At 35.0% G+C, this 17,638-nt stretch overlaps 1 protein-coding gene across 1 annotated transcript in view; it reads right to left on the bottom strand.

The window, feature by feature from the left end:
- Window positions 1-17,638, bottom strand: part of FZD3 (frizzled class receptor 3) — an 85,222-nt gene that overhangs the window by 6,629 nt on the left and 60,955 nt on the right. The window contains exons 4-5 of the mRNA XM_032592872.1: window positions 10,580-10,728; window positions 5,772-6,005 (exon numbers count right to left, since the gene is read on the bottom strand). Coding sequence (XP_032448763.1) covers window positions 5,772-6,005; window positions 10,580-10,728 — 383 coding nt within the window. The remainder of the gene's footprint in view (window positions 1-5,771; window positions 6,006-10,579; window positions 10,729-17,638) is intronic.

The raw sequence follows: 17,638 nt of genomic DNA, 5'->3' as shown, positions 1-17,638 counted from the left end.
TATTTATTTGCCTTCAGAAATTCTCTACTCAGTATCAACTTATTTATTATTACCATTCATTCACCTTCCATATTTCCTCTAATGTTCTATAATGTCAATTGTCTCTAACAATCACTGTTTTAATTATATGTTGGCTTGCACTGTTATGTAATTGGCTCCTAGGTATATGTCTTCTCTTTCTTATAAGATTATGCTCCTAGAATGCAGAAATTAGCTTTCTTCTATATATCCCTTTACACACAGAATGCCACATGCATAGGAGGTGTGTTATAAATAATTGTTCATTCCTTATTGAAAAGGATGAGGCTAATAATGTCCAATGTCAAATAATACTGATAGTTCATAGAGGGTAATGTTGACAAAACATATTCTAAAAGACTCTCAGATCCCCTCCCTCCTGATGAGTATCTTAAGATAGGACCCATAAATTACTGCAGAAACTTCTCAACTGTGATTACTTACAATCTCCTCTTCTCCTATGCTGTTGCCAAAGTAATCTTTCTTAAACACAAATCTGATTTTATTATCTCCAGGCTCCAAATCCAACTATTAAAGAATAGTTTCTTATTGCTGTCAGGAAAAAAATCCAAATTTCTCAGCATGTTTCATCTGCCCAAGTGTACAAACTATGCTCTAGCCATACTCTGGTACCTAACTGCCTGCTTGACCTCCTTGCCTCCACATATGCTATTTTCCTGTCTTTAATTTCAGCTGCCTCCTCTGCATCCTATTCCAAGTAGAAATGCTATCTTGTTTGTGGGGTTTTCTCTGACTTTCTATAATAAGTTAAATGTTTTTCTTCTCTGGGATTTCAAAGCATTTTGTATATGATTTTATTATACCCATTAAAGTGTATTATAACCGATTGTTTACTCTTCTGTCTTCCATCTGTATGTCCTTAACACTTAGAAGAGCACTTCTCTCATACGAGTGTTGAACGCAAGGAAAAAAGCAAAAAAGTGAAAGGATCTTTGAATGTGGTTAAAACAGATCATTGGTGATGTTAGAAAGTACAGTTTAAGTGGGTAAGAAGAAAAAAAAAGACTGGATATATAAGAAATGAAATATTCAAAATATTCATTTAAAAAATTTGGCAGGAGGAAAATTTGGGTGGCGCAGTCGGTTAAGCGTCGGACTTCAGCCAGGTCACGATCTCGCGGTCCGTGAGTTCGAGCCCCGCGTCAGGCTCCGGGCTGATGGCTCGGAGCCTGGAGCCTGTTTCGATTCTGTGTCTCCCTCTCTCTCTGCCCCTCCCCCGTTCATGCTCTGTGTCTCTCTGTCCCAAAAATAAATAAACACTGAAAAAAAAAATTAAAAAAAAAAATAAATAAATAAAAATAAAAAAAAAAATAAAAAATTTGGCAGGAAAAGAAAAAAGAAATGGATAAAAGATAGAAAAAATATCACAAAGACACTGCTATTTTTTTTTAAACACAGAGTAGCGGACCAAGTTAAAAGGCAAAAGAAAGCAAGTTGAAAGAAAAAACCAGAGGTTTAAAAAGAGTACATATAAGAATCGTGACCTATGCTCAGAGGACAGAGAAGACTTGGAGAAAGGCTGGAATGAGATTGAAGGATATAACACAGTTGTAGAAACAGGTATTTTATTTATTTATTAAAAAAAAATTTTTTTTTTGAATTTAAAAAAGTTTTAAAAGTTTGTTTATTTATTTAGAACACAAGCAGGGGAGGGGCAGAGAAAGATAATTTCAAGCAGGCTCCGAGCTGTCAGCACAGAGCTCAATGCAGGGCTTGAACCACGAACCACAAAATGAACCATCTGAACTGAAATCAAGAGTCAGATGATTAACCAACTGAGCCACCCAGGGGCTTAAACTGTCTTAAAGTGAGCATAGCCTGCTTTCCATTTCAGGCATTAGAATTTTCATTCTTTCAGTTTCCTAAACTAGAAATCTTAAAAACACAAAAAACAAAACCAAATAAACAAAAGATCTTTTGGCACATTTCTTCTATCCAGCTGTTATTAATGTGTAATCAACTACTATCATTTCTTCTTTCTACATATTTTTCAAATCAGCTCTTCCTCTCTTCCCACTGCAACTACTCTCCTAATATAAGCCTTCATCAACTCCCAACCGAATTATTGAAAAGCTCCTAAGAAGTTTCTTTTTTTTTAAATTTGTGTTGTTTTAAATGTTTATGTATTTTTGAGAGAGAGAGAGAGAGAGTACACGTGCATGAGTGGGGCAGGGGCACAGAGAGAGGGAGCAGAAGATCCAAAGCCAGTTATGCGCTGAGAGCGGAGAGCCCAATGCAGGGCTTGAACTCACAAACCATGAGATCATGATCTGAGTCCAAGTCGGAGCTTAACCAACTGAGCCACCCAGGCCCCAAGTCCTAAGAAGTTTCTAATTCTGGTGTCTCCATCATCTAATTTGAAAAAACACATCCAGCCTTCTCTCAAAGATTCTCTGTGAAGCTATCTGACCCTTTCCCCGACCAGATTCACTCCCTCCTCCATGCCACTACTGCTCCTACAAAATGGGTTGGCAAACTGGCTCAGTGGCCAACTCTGGCTCTTCCTATTTCTATAAATAAAGCTTAATTGAAAAACAAATAAATAAAAAGGAAAAGCTGTTTCCATTTGACTGTACACATTTTCTATGGCTACTTTCATGCTACAACAGAAATGAATAGTTGCAACAGAGACCGTGTGCTCAACCCACAAAGCCTAAAATATGTACTAAGTGGCTTTTTATAGAAAAAGTTTGCCAAGTTCTGTACTCTGCCATCATACTTATATTTTACTTTACTTGTTCATTTACAGTAACAGAAGTTGATATCAGGTATCTACTGAGATAAGCACTGTTCCAAGCAATTACCCATATTATCTCATTTACTCTTTACAACATTCCTAAAGGGGCAGATAGTTCTATTTCCATTGTACAAATGAGGAAACCGAGGATTTTCATTCCAGACCTCATGTTTTTAACTACAGCACTAATACTGACTACACTATCTTTCTTGAGCTTATTAAGAACAAAGATTATACCTAAATCATCTTATTCCCAGAGTCTAGCATAGTGTTTAACATAGTATGCATTCTGTAATTGCTTGCTAAATATATCTTACTAAAATATCCACTTTCACCCTGACCTTCTCCCTGCTCAAAACCCTTCAATGCCTCCATTATTTGCTTACTGCATCAGGTCTAAATTCTAAACTCCTCTGAGCGGCTTTAAGTCTGATGGACATAATCCAGGGCAACCGTACCTAGCAAAGTTTAAAAGCTTAATAATGTCCAACTTCTAGGAATTTTATGGTTTCAGGTCTCACATTAGGTCTTTCACCCATTTTGAATTTATTTTTGTGTATGGTGTAAGAAAGTGGTCCAGTTTCATTCTTTTGCCTATTACAAAAAGTCCAGTTTTCCCAACACCATTTGTTGAAGAGACTGTCTGTTCTCCATTGTATATTCTTGCCTCCTTTGTCATAGATCAATTGACCACATATGTGTGGGTTTATTTTTGGACTATCGATGTGTCTATTTTTGTCCTAGTACCATCTTGTTTTGATTACTACAGCTTTATAGTATATTGTGAAATCTGGGATTATGCTACCTACAACTTTGTTCTTCCTTCTCAAGACTGCTTTGGTTATTCAGAACTTTTGTGATTCCACTCAAATTTTAGGATTATTTGATCTAGTTCTGTGAAAACTGCTGTTGGTATTTTAACAAAGATTGCATTAAATCTGTAGATTGTTTTGGGTAGTATGGACATTTTAATAATATTGGTTCTTCCAAAACTTAATCATGGAATATTTTTCCATTTGTTATGTCCTCTTTAATTTATTTCATCAATGTTATATAGTTTTCAGAATATAGGTCTTTTGCCTCTTTGATTTATTCTTAGGTATTTAATTATTTTTGGTGCAGTTGTAAATGCGATTTTTTTTTAATTTCTCTTTCTACTACTTCATTATTAATGTAAAGAAATGCAATAGATTTCTGTATATTAATTTTCTATCCTGTGACTTTACTGAATTCATTTATCAGTTCTTACAGTTTTCTGGTGGAGTCTTTAGGGTTTTCTCTATATACCATCATGTCATCTGCACATAGTGTTAAGTTTTATTCTTCAGTACCAATTTGGATGTTTTGAACATAGGCCAGAGAAACATTTTTCTAGATCTGTCTCCTCAGGCAAGGGAAACAAAAGCAAAATTAAACTATTGGGACTACACCAAAATAAAAAGCTTTTGCACAGTGAAGGAAACTGTCAATAAGCAACAAGGCAACCTACTGAGTGGGAGAAGATATTTGCAAATGATATATCCAATAAGGAGTTAGTATCTAAAATATATCAAGAACTTACACAAGTCAATACCAGAAAAACGAATAATCCAATTAAAAAATGAACAGAGGACCTGATTAGACATTTTCCCAAAGAAGATACATAGATGGCCAACAGACACATGAAAAGATGCTCAACATCACTAATCATCAGGGAAATACAAATCAAAACCATGAGATATCACTACATGCCTGTCAGAATGACTAAAATAAAAAAGGCACAAAATAACAAATGTTGGTGCAGATGTAGAGAAAAAGGAACCTTAGTGCATTATTGGTGGGAATGCAAACTGGTGCAGCTACTGTGGAAAACGGTATGGAGGTTCCCCACAAAATGTAAAATAGAATTACTATATGATCCAGTAATCCCACTAGTGGGTATTTACCAAAAGAAAATGAAAACACGAGTTTGAAAAGATACATGCACCCTTATGTTTACTGCAGCGTTATTTACAATAGTTAAGATACGGAAGCAACCCAAATGTCCACCCATATATGAATGGATAAATAAGATGTGGTATATAGGGGCGCCTGGGTGGCTCAGTCGGTTAAGTGTCTGACTTTGGCTCAGGTCATGATCTCATGGTTCATGGGTTCAATGCCCAAGTTGGACTCTGTGCTGACAGCTCCAAGCCTGGAGCATGCTTCGGATTCTGTTGTCTCCCTCTCTTTCTCTCTGTCCCTTCCCTGATCATGCTCCGTCTCTCTCTCTCTCTCTCTCAAAAATGAATAAACTTAAAAAAAAAAAATGTGGTATATATAAAAAAGGGAATACGGGCACCTGGGTGGCTCAGTTGGTTAAGCATCCAACTCTTGATATTGGCTCAGGTCATGATCTCATTTGTGGGATCAAGCCCCATGTCAGTCTCCATGCAGAGTGTAGAGCCTGCTTGGGATTCATTTTCTCTCTCTCTCTCTCTCTCTCTCTCTCTCTCCTCCCGCTCAACCTTCCTCTCTCTCTCTCAAAATAAATAAATAAACTTTAAAAAATAAAAGGGGGTAGCATTACTCTCAGCCATAAAAAAGATCTTGCCATCGGTGACAACATGGATAAACCTAGAGGGTATAATGCTAAGTAAAATAAGTCAGACAGAAAAAGACAAATACCATATGATTTCACTCACATTACATTTGGAATTTAAGAAGCAAAATAAATGAACAAAGAAAAAAAGAGACAAAAAAAGATTCTTAAATTCTTTAAGATGGGTGAAACAGCTAAATGGGATTAAGACTATAGTTTTTATGATGAGCACTGAATAATGTATAGAACTGTTGAATCATTATATTGTACACCTGAAAGTAATATAACACTCTATGTTAATTATACTTCAATTAAAATTTTTTTTAAAAAATACAAATGATGTCCAACTTCTATTTCAGATTTGGCTACTCTTCATTCTTAAGATGTGTGACTAATTCAACTTATGAAATAAACTAATCTTCCAAAAAAACTCACCTGCCATCACGGGATCTGTGGAGACTGCCGTGGTAGCTGCTTACTTTGCTGTGGACACTCCCTGCTTTGCTTCTCTGATCATCCACCATAGCAAGCTGGGTTGAAGAAGCATGTGTGGATGTTCCTTGAGTGGAAGTTCCCCTTGATTTTCTTATAATAGGAGTATTTGGATCCCTCAGGAGAGACTGAGCAAAATCAGGTTCCTGTAGTACCTGTCGGCTCTCATTCACTATCCTAGAAAACAAAATACTAAGTTTAAGATACAGACTAACATTCCCATAGACCAATAAACAACACTTTTGTGACATACTGACATTATTCTTGAAATTAATTGCTCTTCAAATAATGTCTTTAGCAGAGATATAAGGTAACATCGTTGACAGAGGAAAGAATACAACAAAAATCCCTATCAATCTGTACTCTAAAGTGGTATGATGGAAAGAGGCCTGCATCAAAATAAGGAAATCAGGATTTTAGTTCAATAAATACACGATCTTAAGCAAGTCATTATTCCCTTTCCTTCATTTTTGTCATCTATGAAATGAAGCTATACAATTTTATCATTTCTAAAAGGTTCCTTTCAATTAAAGAAGTTTATAATTCTAGGAGTGCCTGGGTGGCTCAGTCAGTTAAGTGTCCAACTCTTGATGTCAGCTCAGGTTATGATCTCACAGTCTGTGAGGCAGAGGAGCACAGAGCCTGCTTGGGATTCTCTCTCTCTCTCTCTCTCTCTCTCTCTCTCTCTCTTTCTCAAAATAAATAAATAAATAAACTTAAAAAAAAGGAAATTTGATTCTCAATCACACTGAAATATTATAAAAGATTTTATAATAAAGTAGAGAAATTTGTTCTTGCATGGTTTATGGATGTATCAGAGGCCTCATTGAACACAGCTATTTTTTGAACTTGTAAGTTCCAACAGTTGTTTTCAGGCTACAAGTTGGTTTTATGGTAAAGCAGTTGTTCAGTGCTAGATTAAACATGATTGGTCATAATTAAACAAAACATATGAAAAATTAAGTGAACATAAAATTAACTACCGGATATATTAAAGCCTTAAGGAAAAAAAAACTAAGGAGATGAATTACTGTCAAGAGCAAAAGTTTTTAACTGCTATGGAAAGGTTAAAAACATTTATTTATGATGATAAACAAAGCAGTAATTAAACTGATAAAAAGAGCCAGTGAAATAGTTGCAAAGATCAGTGTCAGTTTATGTAAACAAGCAACTATGAGAATCAGGCGTTTAAATTAAAATTAGATAAACAATTTCATGAAAAAAACAAAACTCTAACATATAAAGATTGGATCATACATTAACAAAGTGCATATATTCTAGGGGCGCCTGGGTGGCTCAGTCAGTTAAGCGTCCGACTTCAACTTAGGTCATGATCTCGCAGTTCATGGGTTCGAGCTGTGGGGCTCGAGCCATGGGTTCATGTGGGGCTCTGTGCTGATAGCTCAGAGCCTGGAGCCTGATTTGGATTCTGTGTGTCCCCCTCTGTCTCCCCCATCCCTTGCTCATGCTCAGTCTCTCTCTCTCTCTCTCAAAATAAAAATGAATAAAATTAAAAAAAATGAAAATGAATAAAAATTTTTTTAAAAGAGTGCATATATTCTAAGTTTTCAGATTACAAAAGGATTGTTGTTACTGTTACTGTTTTAGCAGTGAGGTAAAAGGGCTAAAGGAAGGCAAATATCTGTTGAGTACCCACACTGTGCCAGGTATTTTACATACACTCTCCTTTGATCCTTCTTAATAATGTTTTTATTTGGGGCGCCTGGGTGGCGCAGTCGGTTGAGCGTCCGACTTCAGCCAGGTCACGATCTCGCGGTCCGTGAGTTCAAGCCCCGCGTCAGGCTCTGGGCTGATGGCTCGGAGCCTGGAGCCTGTTTCCGATTCTGTGTCTCCCTCTCTCTCTGCCCCTCCCCCGTTCATGCTCTGTCTCTCTCTGTCCCAAAAATAAATAAACGTTGAAAAAAAAAATTAAAAAAAAAAAAAATAATGTTTTTATTTTATTATGGAGATCAATGTCCTAAGAGGGTATCTCTAAGAGAGTATGAGTTATCTGTTATGAATAGGTATCTATTAAGAATAAATACTGTGATCTCTATTTTATAGATGAAAAATCTGAGGTTCTAAAGGATTAGAAAACTTCCAAAAGTCACGCAATAAAACCAACAGTTGAGGATCAAACTTAATGATAAAACATAACATATATGTGTGTGTGTGTGTGAGACAGACAGAGAGAGAGAGAGAGACAGACAGACAGACAGACACACACACACACACCCTGGAAACAAAGTGTCAAAAACTGGATAGAAGAAAGAACAAGTCAAAGATAGCTGAAAAAAACAAACAGTATTTGTTTCTCCTTCATCAGAGGCCCTACTCATATATTCATAAATCCCAAGTCAGTCTTGATTGCTGACTTTATTTTCTAAACTTATTTTTAAAACTTGGTTCAAACTGACATCTGGTTATGCCAAAAATTTAATCCACCTTGAAATGGTAAAGGTTTGTCCCCTCATTTTACAGAGAAATTAGGTGATATGATCCAGATAATTCCAAAAGAAGATTTCTAAAAATATTTCAATCAGTGTCAGCATTACTAGTATAAGCACAACCTTAAGTGTGGCTTCACTTAGAGGGAAAACACTAATTTGATTAGCACAATTTTAGAAACTAGTCTCTTTGTAGCACAGTACATAACAAAGAGGTTGAGAGCAAAGACTAGAGCCTAGAGTCAGAATGCTTGGTTCTGAATCTCAATTCTAGCATTCACTATGAAACCCTGAATCCATGCCTCAGTTTCCTTATTTGTAAAATGATGATCTTTCTTACAAGGCTATTTGAAGGATTAAATGGTTTAATAATATATAAAATGTTTAGAACAGTGCTTAGAATATTAAATGTGCTCAATTAATTGGTAACCATTATTACAATTACTTTACAGTTATTTCTCAAGGCTAAAATAGAAGAAACATGCTAGAAATAGCTATGGGATGCTCATACCCTTGAGCTCCAGCATAAGGAGCTGCCCTCTAGCCCAGGGCACAGTCCTGGCTTGGAGGATTACAATGGCTTTGTTAGGTGGGGATCCATGGTCACAGAAAACCAAATAGAAGGGTCTTGGGAGTTCTGACCAGTTTCAAAATGATTCTGGCCCAACCAGGATCCCCCAAATAATTAAGATAATTCTCCATAAGAGTAGCTTGGGTTTAGTTCTACCTAGACTTTCTAATATAACCCTATTACAGAACTGTTTGTATAAGGTCCAGAGGTGACCAGAAATGTTTAATACAAGACCTTTCCTCAGTATTATCTCTTAGTGTGATTAAAATATATTTAAAAATGTCAAAGAATATACAGATAAGTCACAGTAAATCCCATAGGGACAGATATTCCATGAAAGCAGGGACTCAGCCTATTTGTTTGCTGCTGCATCCCTGGTGTTGCAACATAGTTCATGGCACATAGTAAGCATTCTATAAAGACTTTCTTAAAAAATGAATGCCCAGGAAATAGGTTTTTGTTGTTATTGTTGAATAACAGTAGCAGTCTCAGATATAGTAATAAGAAATGTACATTTTAAAACTGTGCATTTTTATCTCAATCTAATCTGTGTAATAGTAACGCCTAATTACTGTACTTAAGAAAATACAGATTTTGTTAATGAGGCATTTTAAGTTGTATGAGAAAAGTACATTAACCCATGTATGGCACAACATTAAAAAAATTTTTTTTAGTGTTTATTTATTTTGAGAGAGACGGAGTGTGAGTTGGGGAGGGGCAGAGAGAGAGAGGGAGACACAATCCAAAGCAGGCTCCAGACTCTGAGCTGTCAGCACAGAGCCCAACTCAGGGCTTGAACACACGAGCTATGAGATCATGACCTGAGCCAAAGTTGATACTCAACCGACTGAGCCACACAGGCACCCCAAGGCACAACATTTTAAATATAACCTTAAGAGCTTCACAAACCTTCTCCCAAAACCCATTTTCCATGGACCTTAGTTTAGGTAAAATCATAAGCATACAGACTCAACTTAGAATTTGTGATAATTCAGGTATAGTATACATGTAAGATTTAGACTGAATAAAAGTTTGAAATGATTTGTTCCTTTGTGAATACTGTAGTCTTGTTTTCCTTTTGCTTTATGATTAAACATGCTGTAAATATATTTTACCATGACATTCTAATATGCAGTGTGGCCAACAATGATTTAAAATAATTTCTTTAATGTATTTCATTATCATTTTATAATGCATTTAATATCATCTGTTTTGGCTTTAATATATACTTTATCATAATGGAATAACATGTTATCTCTTTATATCATTTCTGGTATACTTGGAAGAACAATGGGCAACTGAAAGGAAAGTCTAACCTAATACCTGTGATTTTGGCCAAAGCATTTAACCTCTCTGTGTCAGTATTCTCATCTGTAACACAGAAATAATACATACCAGCCCTCACAAGAATACTGAGAAGATCAAATAATAATATACATAAAAGCATTAATTTGTTAATTTTAGTTAAAATTTAAATTTTTGAAAATAAGATTGGCTTTCTCTCAAATATTCTGAATTAGTAAGGCATAGACCTCAAGTCTGGTTCTACTTGGCTACGTTGTCAGAATAAACTTTTAGCTTTTAATTTTGACACGCTACTGTGCTAAGTAGTAGCAGCTGAGGTTATAATCATGTCGAAATACATCCTCCAAATCCAAAGTGTTTTAACATAAGCAACGTAAAACTTTTATGTGAATATGAGGCTTGTGAACACTGTGATAATTTCAACTTACTCTTTTTTCCTACGACCATGAAAAAAACTGGCCCATTCAAAGCATGTCTTTTTGCTTCCAACCCAAAAAATGGAGGGAATACCAACTATGAGAGCCATCAGGTATTTCATCAGAAAGAGAATCAGGTCTGGACGACTCATTTGAGTAACCTACAAGAAGAGAAAGAAAAATACCTTAAATATATAGAAAGAACTTTCTATCAAAGGCCATTTTAAATCCTTTAAATAAACAACAGTAAAGTAATTCTACAATTTGATATTTTCACTTACATAGTTCTACAGTTAATTTTGTTATATGTAAAAGATACACACTCTTCAACTAAGTTTCTATTTTGTATTTTGAGTCCTATATTTTTCTTATTAGCTCACAATGGTATCTTCTAAAGAAAAAGATTATTAATGTAGAAAATAAGCCATGAATAGGAATAGAGCCTCAAATATAATACCTATATTCTTCTTGGCCAATTCTGTTAGTCCTATCATTGATCATTACAATATAAAATTAGGGAAGTATTAATCCCCCCCTCCATTTTATTAGTTTTTGTGCATATCTTTTATAGCCCTTCCTTCTACCTACCTGCTGGCTGTTTTCAAGCTTCCTCTTTAACCTATGAGTTATCTGTAAGTACATTTTCTAGTTTCTATTGATATGAGTTTTTAAAAATCTCTTTTTATTGTTGGTTTCAATTTTAATTATTGTGGTTAGAGAACATGGTCTATATTATTCTGGTTACCTTAAATTTTGGAGACTTCCTTTGTGATTTAGGACACGATTTTTCTAAGTATTCCTTGTGTACTCGAAAATAGCACATACTCTCTGTTGGGTACAAAATCTCCTCTGTGTACTATATCAATTAGTTCTGTCGTTCAAATTTTCTATACATTCAATTTTCTGTTCACCTGTTTTAATAGAGGTATGCCAAAATCTATCATAACCGGGGACTCATCAGTTTTCTTCGAATCCTGTCAGTTTTCACTTTCAAGCCTCTGTTAGATGTTATGTAAATTCAATAATGCTCTAGTTGCTCATTTTGCTTATTAATGCTCTTCACCTTAAACTGTATTTTATCTGAGATTAATATTGTCACATCAGCTTTTCACTTCATCACAGCAATAGATATTCCAGGTGCATCCTTTCCTGTCTACCTATGTATTCAAGTCTGTCTGTTTGGGTTATACTGTTTCTTTTAAGCAGTATACAGTTTACTTCCACTAAAATATACACTCCATGAAGAGATTATTTTCTCCACTGTTTTATCCCCAGAATCTAGACCAGTGCCAGCACATAGTAGGTACTCAATAAACACATACATTTAGAAAATATACTTCATTTTATTAAAAAAATTATAGCTAAAATGATCAGCACCTTCATCTTTTTGAATACTCCTAGCACACTTTATTTTCCAGAAATTCAAAGCAACCTTTACAAAAATAATTATTTTTATTATCTTTAGTTATACTAAAGACAATAGTCTTTTTTGTCAAAATTACACCCTATGCCTACCTTTGGATTCCCTTTTCTTCTTGCTAAAGGATGACGTTTAGAAATTCTTACAGATAGGGTATGCCAGCGATAAATTAGTCTTTGCCTGAAATGTCTTTATTTTGCCCTCAATATTGAATGGTGGTATAGATGGGTAAAGTTTCTCTCAGCATTTTAAAAACATTAGTTCATTGCCTTCTAGTTTCTATTGTTTCTGTTGAGAAGGTTAACTGATAATGTTTTAGAGATTTATTTCCTCTCTCTGGCAGCTTTTAAGTTTTTCTTTATCCTTTTCACTTTGTAGTTGCACTGAATGTTTCTCATTGTGATTTTTATTTCTTCTACTTAGTATGCAGAATGTACTTTTAATGTAAGGACCCAAGTTTTCATTTCTGGAGAATTTTCAGACATTAGGTCTTTGGTTACTGCTTCTTAGCCATTCTTATGGCCTCTTCTTCTAGAACTCCCATTAGATGTATACTGAAATTCCTCAATCCTTATTTTTCATGTTTCTTAACTACATTACATAATTTTTTACTATTGTATGTCTCTCTATATTCTGTATTCTGGGTGAACTCTTGAGAATAACTTTCTTCTTCCCTAATTCCCTCTTCAACCATGTCTTATGTTAGGGTTCATTCTATCTACTGATTTAATTTTCATAAATTCAATTCTAAGATGTCTTAAAATTGGTTCTTATTTGTCTATTATTATTTCATTTCTGCTGACTTATCATAATTTCTTATTCTTTTAAAATGGTTTATATTGTTTATCTTTTGGAGAATCCTAAACCTTCTTATTCTTAAGTCTTTAAAAAATTATCTTACTACTTTCATTTCATCTGGGAGCAAATCCATCTTCTGATTGTTGATTTTGTTAGATGCTTTCTAAGTTTGGCCTTTTTTTTTAAATTGTGCTTTGGGATTTTAGTTTGCAGACCTTGAGTGAGAATTTTCTCTCTCTCTCTCCCTTCCTCTCTCCCTCATCTCACCCTGTCTTATGGCTTTTGGTTTGTCTTCACCAGTGCCCACAGGAACCTCATCAAAAACCAGGTTGTGTATTATTGGTTACTGGAGATTCAGGTATGGAGTCATTACAGTTTGGCTTAAATATTGAATGTCTTAAGGCTGTGCTGGCGCTCTCCCACATCTCTAGATAATATTTTTATATTAACTACAGCTTCAAGGGACAGGTGGTATCACTATACAAACTTCCTTTCAGGAGCAGGGAAGCCCCATTTCCAATTCCTTTTTTTTTTTTTTTAATGTTTATTTATTTATTTTGAGGAAGAGAGAGAGGCAGTGTGAGCAGGGAAGAGGCAGAGAGAGAAAGGGAGAGAGTCCCAAGTAGGCTCTGCATTGTCAGTGCGGAACCCAACATAGGGCTTGATCTCATGAACCATGAGATCATGACCTGAGCTGAAATGAAAAGCTGTCCACTTAACCAACTGGTGCACCAATTCTTATTTTTAACCAGTGAGCCTAGTTCTGGTCCTCTGACTTCCATGTGATACTTTTGCTTTTCAATACTCCCCAGAAACTGAACACCAAATCACCCGGCTACTTCATACCTGAAGTCGAGTAGGCCCATGTTTTTAATCACTGGTCATCAGTTTGCATTTCTATTATATAAATCAGTTTATTTTGTCTTTTATATTGATTTCATTTAGAAATTTTGTTATGTTTTATCTGTAACTGATTTTATGTTTATGTTTAGATTTTATGTTTATGTTTATTATAGTAGCCTGGTAAGCTCAAAACATAGAACTTATATTACAATCATAACTTAGAACTAAGGTGTGATTCCTTTAGGATTTACCTAAAAATCAAACAGCAAATATTTATAGATCATCCACCACTCTAAGAATAATTCTTTTCAAAGTCCCATGAGACTTATAAAACAGATGTAAGGTTTGATTAATGTTTTCATCAAGCTGATAATCTAAATGAAAATACAAATTAAAGAAACTACTGAATAGTTAAGAACTATAATTAAGAAGCAGATGGAGACGCTAAAGCAGATCACAAATAACCTCCTCATTAAAAAATACAACGGCTTGTTGTTGTTTAAGATTTTATTTTTAAGTAATCTCTATACCCAATGTGGAGCTTGAACTCACAACCCCAAGATCAAGATAAGTTGCATGGTCTACCAACTGAGCCAGCCAGACATCCCTGTTTCACTTTTTCTTAATACTTCTATGTAGCATCAGTTATTAATGACTATCTCACACTTTACAAAACTTTTATCTCCCCTGGCTTCTAGAATACTGTATAGTCATGATTATTCTCCTAATAAGGCATTACATTCTCACTTTCATTACTTTCTTCTTGACTTCCTACTCCTGTTCTTCTACCCTTTGCGCCCCCACTACTTCTATACAAGAGTTCTTAAAGTCACTCCTTAATTCTCTCTTTGTACTCTCAACTATCATTAAGACTTAGAAGTCATCTAGTCTTATTCTTCACCTAACAAATTAATTTGCTTTCAACCTAGTTATTGTATGCATATAATTAGACAGTGGTATTGATGATAAAATACAAGCTTGCTCCTTCCCACTTCCCTCTTCTAGCTATTCTTTTTTTTTTTAATTTTTTTAACGTTTATTTATTATTGACAGAGCATGAACAGGGGAGGGTCACAGAGAAAGGGAGACACAGAATCGGAAACAGGCTCTAGGCTCTGAGCTGTCAGCACAGAGCTCGACGTGGGGCTTGAACTCACAAACCACAAGATCATGCCCTGAGTCGAAGTCAGACGCTTAACCGAATGAGCCACCCAGGCACCCCCTCTTCCAGCTATTCTGGCCACCTGTCCTAGTTTTGTCCTTTGATGCTATAAAGAATAAGGCTACCATTCCAGAAGTTCTTGTCAGTTCAATAAGATGCCGTGCCAGAAGCAACACACACACACACAAAAACACTGTAAATATTGGGAACAAGGAGACAGAAGACTATCCAGAAAATCCAAGAGAATCAAAGGGTTCAGTAACTAAGTTAGGTAAGATCATACAAAAATCAAATGTTTTCTTATATACCATCAATAACCAGAGAAGAAACATAATGAAAACAATTTCATTTATAATGCAAACAAAAACTAAAAAAATATCTAGAAATAAACCTAGCAAGAAATACAAAGAAAATGATAAAACTCTATCAAAGGACACAGAGAAAAACTGAAGTACATAGATAAACAGTTCACGTTTCTACATGCAAACACGCAATGTTTTAAAGATATCAATTCAATTATCCCCCAAATTAATCCTATAAACTTGGTACAATCCAAAAAGAGCAATAGGATTTTTCATAGAATGTTGAAAGTTTAGTATATAATAAAAGTATTTCAAATAAATGGGGGAAAAGATCATATATTGTTTAATAAATAATGTTGGGATGGTTGGCAATCCATCTGGAAACAAAATAATTTAGATGTCACTTCATATAGGAAAAGGAAATTCTAGGCAGATTACAATAAATCATAAAAGTATGAAAAGAATGAAGAACATTTTTATAATGATGGTGCAGAAGGCCATTTTAAAAAAAGTAACACTAAGGCACCCGGTGGCTCAGTCAGTTAAGCGACCTACTCTTGATTTTGGCTCAGGCCATGATCTTACAATTTGTGAGATTGCAGCCACGTCAGACTCCATGCCTGCTTGGAGAAGACTCTTTCTTCTCTCTCTCTCTGCCCTTCCCCCTGCTCACGTGCTCTCTCTCAAAATAAATATTTAAAAAAAAAAATTAAAAAGTAACATGAAAGAAGCCATAAGAGGAAAAGACTGACAGTTTTGATTACTAAAAACTTAAAATTTCTGCAGAACAAGAACTGTATTCACCTTAATAGATCAATGACTAACTAGGAATGTTAACTATATTATCTATCAATAAAGTAAACTAAGGAACAGAAACTAATAAAAATAGAAGAAACAAACAAAGGGAAGAAAACAGCAAATACACATGCACATGCCTGCATTCACACAGCTACAATAAGAACAAAAATGGGGCACCTGGGTGGCTCAGTCAGTTAGGCATCAACCTCTTGCTTTTGGCTCAGGTCATGAGCTCGTGTAATTTGCGAGATTGAGACCTGTGTTGGGGGGAGGGATTCTCTTGGAATTCTCTCTCTTCCTCTCTGCCTCTCCCCTGCTTGCACATGCTCTCGCTCTCAAAATAAATAAACATTAAGAAAAAGAGAACAAAACTAAAATAGCTTTAAGAGATTACTTTGCTCAATTCCATTCAAATAAACTTGAAAATTAATTGAAACAGATGATAGTAAAATATTAACTGATTCCACAAGCAAGCATAAAGTTGTACCTAACTCAACAGACTCTATAAAACAATAAAACTATATGTATCATTTATGAATTTTTATGCAAACAGAATCCAACAGCAAATTCAAAGAATATGCCATCACCAAAATACAAAATAAAAAAATACAAAGATGGTTCAATAGGAAACCAATTTATAAATTCAACACACTGGATCAAAGGAAAAATATACATAATCATTTTCATGTACGCCAAAGGCATTTGATAAATTGAACATCCGTTTTTGTTTTTTAAAAACTTATAATAAAATATGGAGATGATGAATAAGTTCTTAAAGTAACAAAATAACTATCTCGAGGCACCTGGATGGCTCAGTCGGTTAAGCCCCAACCTCAGCTCAGGTCATGATCTCACGGTTTGAGTTTGAGCCTCACGTAGGGCTCTGTGCTGACAGCTCAGAGCCTGGAGCCTGCTTTGGATTCTGTGTCTCCTTTTCTCTCTGACTCTGTCCTGCTCCTGCTCTTTGTCTCTCAAAAATAAAATAAACGTTAAAAAAAATTTTTTTTTTTAATAACTCTATCTCAATCTAAAAGTATCATGCTTAATGGGAATGCCAGAAGCCACTAAATATTCTCATTAACGTCGGGAATACAAGAAGAATATGTACTATACCACCACTCTTAGCCTTGTTTCAACAGTTCTAACAGATTGCAACCAAAGAAACAAATTGTGAGTATAGAAACTATAAAGAGGTAAAATTATTATTTATAAGTAATATAATTTTATACCTGGAAAAACTAAGAGAAAGGTAAAAATTATTACAAATCATAAGCAAGGTGGCAAGGTACAAGGTAAAATACAGAAATCACTTTCATATATACATACATAACAATCAATCAGTTAGTAGGCAAAAAAAGAGGCCCTAAAATTCATATGTTGAAGTCTTAACTCTCAGTACCTCATAAGATGACTCATTTGGAGATAGAGTCTTTAAAGAGATAATTAAGGTTACATGAGGTCATATGGATGGGTCCTAAACAAATCTGACTGGTGTCCTTACAAGAAGAAATTTGGACACCTACACACCAAGGATGCACCATGTGAGAAAAGACCATATTAAAAAAAAAAAAAGACTACTAGAAAAGGCCATGTGAGGAAATGGTAAGAGGGTGATCATCCACAAAACAAAGAGAGAGTTCTCAGAGGAAACCAACCCTGCTGATACCTTGATCTTGGACTTCCAGCCTCCAGAACTGTGAGAAAATAAATTTTTGTTGTTTAAACTGCCTAGTCTATAGTATACTGTT

Source organism: Lynx canadensis, chromosome B1 (assembly GCF_007474595.2).
Source record: "Lynx canadensis isolate LIC74 chromosome B1, mLynCan4.pri.v2, whole genome shotgun sequence".
Taxonomy (NCBI): Eukaryota; Metazoa; Chordata; class Mammalia; order Carnivora; family Felidae; genus Lynx; species Lynx canadensis.
This window is presented reverse-complemented; position numbering and strand designations above follow the sequence as displayed.